A 2,265-nucleotide genomic window follows, 5' to 3' on the forward strand; every position below is an offset into this window, starting at 1 on the left:
AAAGCAGCAAACTGCTTCGGCACAGGCTGCTCTCCCTTCTGACTGCTGCAGAGGTCCTTCTGGTCCTGTCCAGTTGGTAAATGTTCTGGTGGCTGCTGTTCATGTTGAAGCACTGAAGAATCTAGCTCCTCTTTTCTTACATACGTTAGTGGATATTCTATTTCCTCATGTTTGAGCAGTGTAGGTTCTGGTTCCTCCTCTTCTTTTTTAATCCATTTTGGTTCTGGTTCCATCTGTTCCTCTTCAGTCCACTGATGTTCTGCTTCTTTCTGGTTCTGACTGGACCTACTTGCCAGGCTCCAGACTTGTTGGATAACAGGAGCTTCCTCCTCATTGGAGACACTTGGCTGTTGGAGGTCTGTGGGAAAAAAGATGACATCATTAATAATTAATAATTAAAATGATCACTATCTCAGGTATCAGCCTGGTTTTTCCTGGAGATGTTGGTCTGTAGGCATGATAGGGATTAACTATTAATCTAAAGATAGTTTGTAAAGTTTAACTGAAAACCAGGTAAAGTGTCCTGCACACAAGTTTGCATCTGTGGCAAAAATATTCAAAACACTTTTGGCCCGAAGTAGTTTCATACATATTTTTAATTTACAATTAAATGTTTAATCTTACAGAATCTATACAGTGAAGAACTCATCCTACATTAAGACTATATGTTTTTAATCACACTATAACCTCATATGTAGCTTAACTTTTTAGATCTTTAATCAGTAAAATATGGCATGTTGGTACTCTGACTTATAAATGTGATGAGATACTCTTAGCCTCTCTTGAACAAAGAAAGAGAAGAGAACAATACTTAAGATTGAAATAAGGCTCAAAATGAAGTGGATCCAACAAAAGATCCCAAAGACTGGCCTAAAATTAACCTGTGTAGCATCCGAGCTAGCAGGTAAAATCAGTTCCTATTCAGCCCCGGTTAGCAGCAGCTGGAGTTGCAGCAACTATGGCCGCTGACAGATCTCTGTCTGCTGTCTTCAGTGAAAACATCAGCACCTTTATCCAGACCTACCAGAACTTTGTCTCTGCAGCTCCAAACCAACTCTGTGTAATTCAGGTTCGCTGTGTTCCTCTTGGAAGAGCTCTTGCTCAGGGGGGGCCGAGGAGGAGGCCTGTTGAAGGTGAAAGGGTAAGGTTTAACATTCTAAAAGGCATTCCTGGGTCTGTAGGAACCAGGGAGAACCACAGAGCTCAGTGACACTTGGGAGCAGTCACAGTTGCTCTCTAATGACAGGTATGAAATACCTGCCTGTGATTGCTCCTGTATTACAGGAACTCAGGTAGGTAATTGAATATGGTAATGACTTTTACATACCTGCTCCAATGTCATTATCTTCTTCCTTGCTTTTTTTGCCCATCGAACTTGACTCTTATACTTCCTCCTCAAGGACTTGAGCTCTGCTTTGAGTTTCTTGTTTTCTAAAACTAATTTGCAGGAGGAGGAGGTGCAAGGAGAATCAGTCGTGGCAACATCTACAAGCATTTCTTCATGGTCCTCTGAGTCCAAGTCCAGGGAGGACATCATAGGAGGTTGAGGGTTGTTAGCCCTCAGTGCCTTCAGTTGGTCAACAACACAGCAGTTCTTAATGTCCTGGATGATGTCCCGGATTTTTGCAGCATCTAGTTCAGGGTGTCCCTGCTTGAGATGGGAATCCACCCTTGAACTGGAGTACTTGCATTCTTCTATGGGGCAGGACATGCCCCGTATGTTAACCCGCCCCCTTCCATAATTTATAAGGATCCTCCTTTCTGCTTTGTTCTTTATTAAATGTTTGTTTTCCAGGTGTTTGCCCAAGTACAAGTATTTGTACTGGCAAATAGGGCAGTAGCTTGGAGTATTTGGAGGAGCCATTTTAATACGGCTGCTGAATCTGTCAATGAGAAAAGACAGTTTTACTTGTTTTAATATAACCAATTGATGTGAAAAAAGATGTAAAGTCACTTAAAATAAGCAAAACACAAGTATCACAGGTAAGTACAACAGTTACATAAACACACGGGTAAGTATAGCAGTTAAATTAACACACACGGGTAAGTATAGCAGTTAAATAAATAGTTAACAGCAATTAGCAACAATTAGCTACGGTATGAAAACTAACCGAGTGAAAGCAGCTTTCACACGGTTATTTTCGAAGGTATGTGCTTTCTAAGTTACATTAACTGGCCCATTTCACGGTTAAGTTAGTTATTTTTCGAAGAATAAACACATTTATATCCTATACATCCATGAAAAATAACTTACAGTACACCGCA

General features: G+C 40.8%; 1 protein-coding gene across 1 annotated transcript in view; it reads right to left on the reverse strand.

Moving 5' to 3' along the window:
- LOC103130628 (uncharacterized) overlaps positions 1-2,259 on the reverse strand; it is a 16,233-nt gene extending 13,974 nt beyond the window's left edge. The window contains exons 1-4 of the mRNA XM_016666057.1: positions 2,255-2,259; positions 1,328-1,883; positions 1,025-1,124; positions 62-358 (exon numbers count right to left, since the gene is read on the reverse strand). Of these exons, the coding sequence (XP_016521543.1) occupies positions 62-358; positions 1,025-1,124; positions 1,328-1,864 (934 nt within the window). The 5' untranslated portion in view covers positions 1,865-1,883; positions 2,255-2,259. The remainder of the gene's footprint in view (positions 1-61; positions 359-1,024; positions 1,125-1,327; positions 1,884-2,254) is intronic.
- Between the last annotated feature and the right edge of the window lie 6 nt (positions 2,260-2,265).

This window comes from Poecilia formosa, unplaced genomic scaffold (genome assembly GCF_000485575.1).
Source record: "Poecilia formosa unplaced genomic scaffold, Poecilia_formosa-5.1.2 Scaffold653, whole genome shotgun sequence".
NCBI classification, from domain to species: domain Eukaryota; kingdom Metazoa; phylum Chordata; class Actinopteri; order Cyprinodontiformes; family Poeciliidae; genus Poecilia; species Poecilia formosa.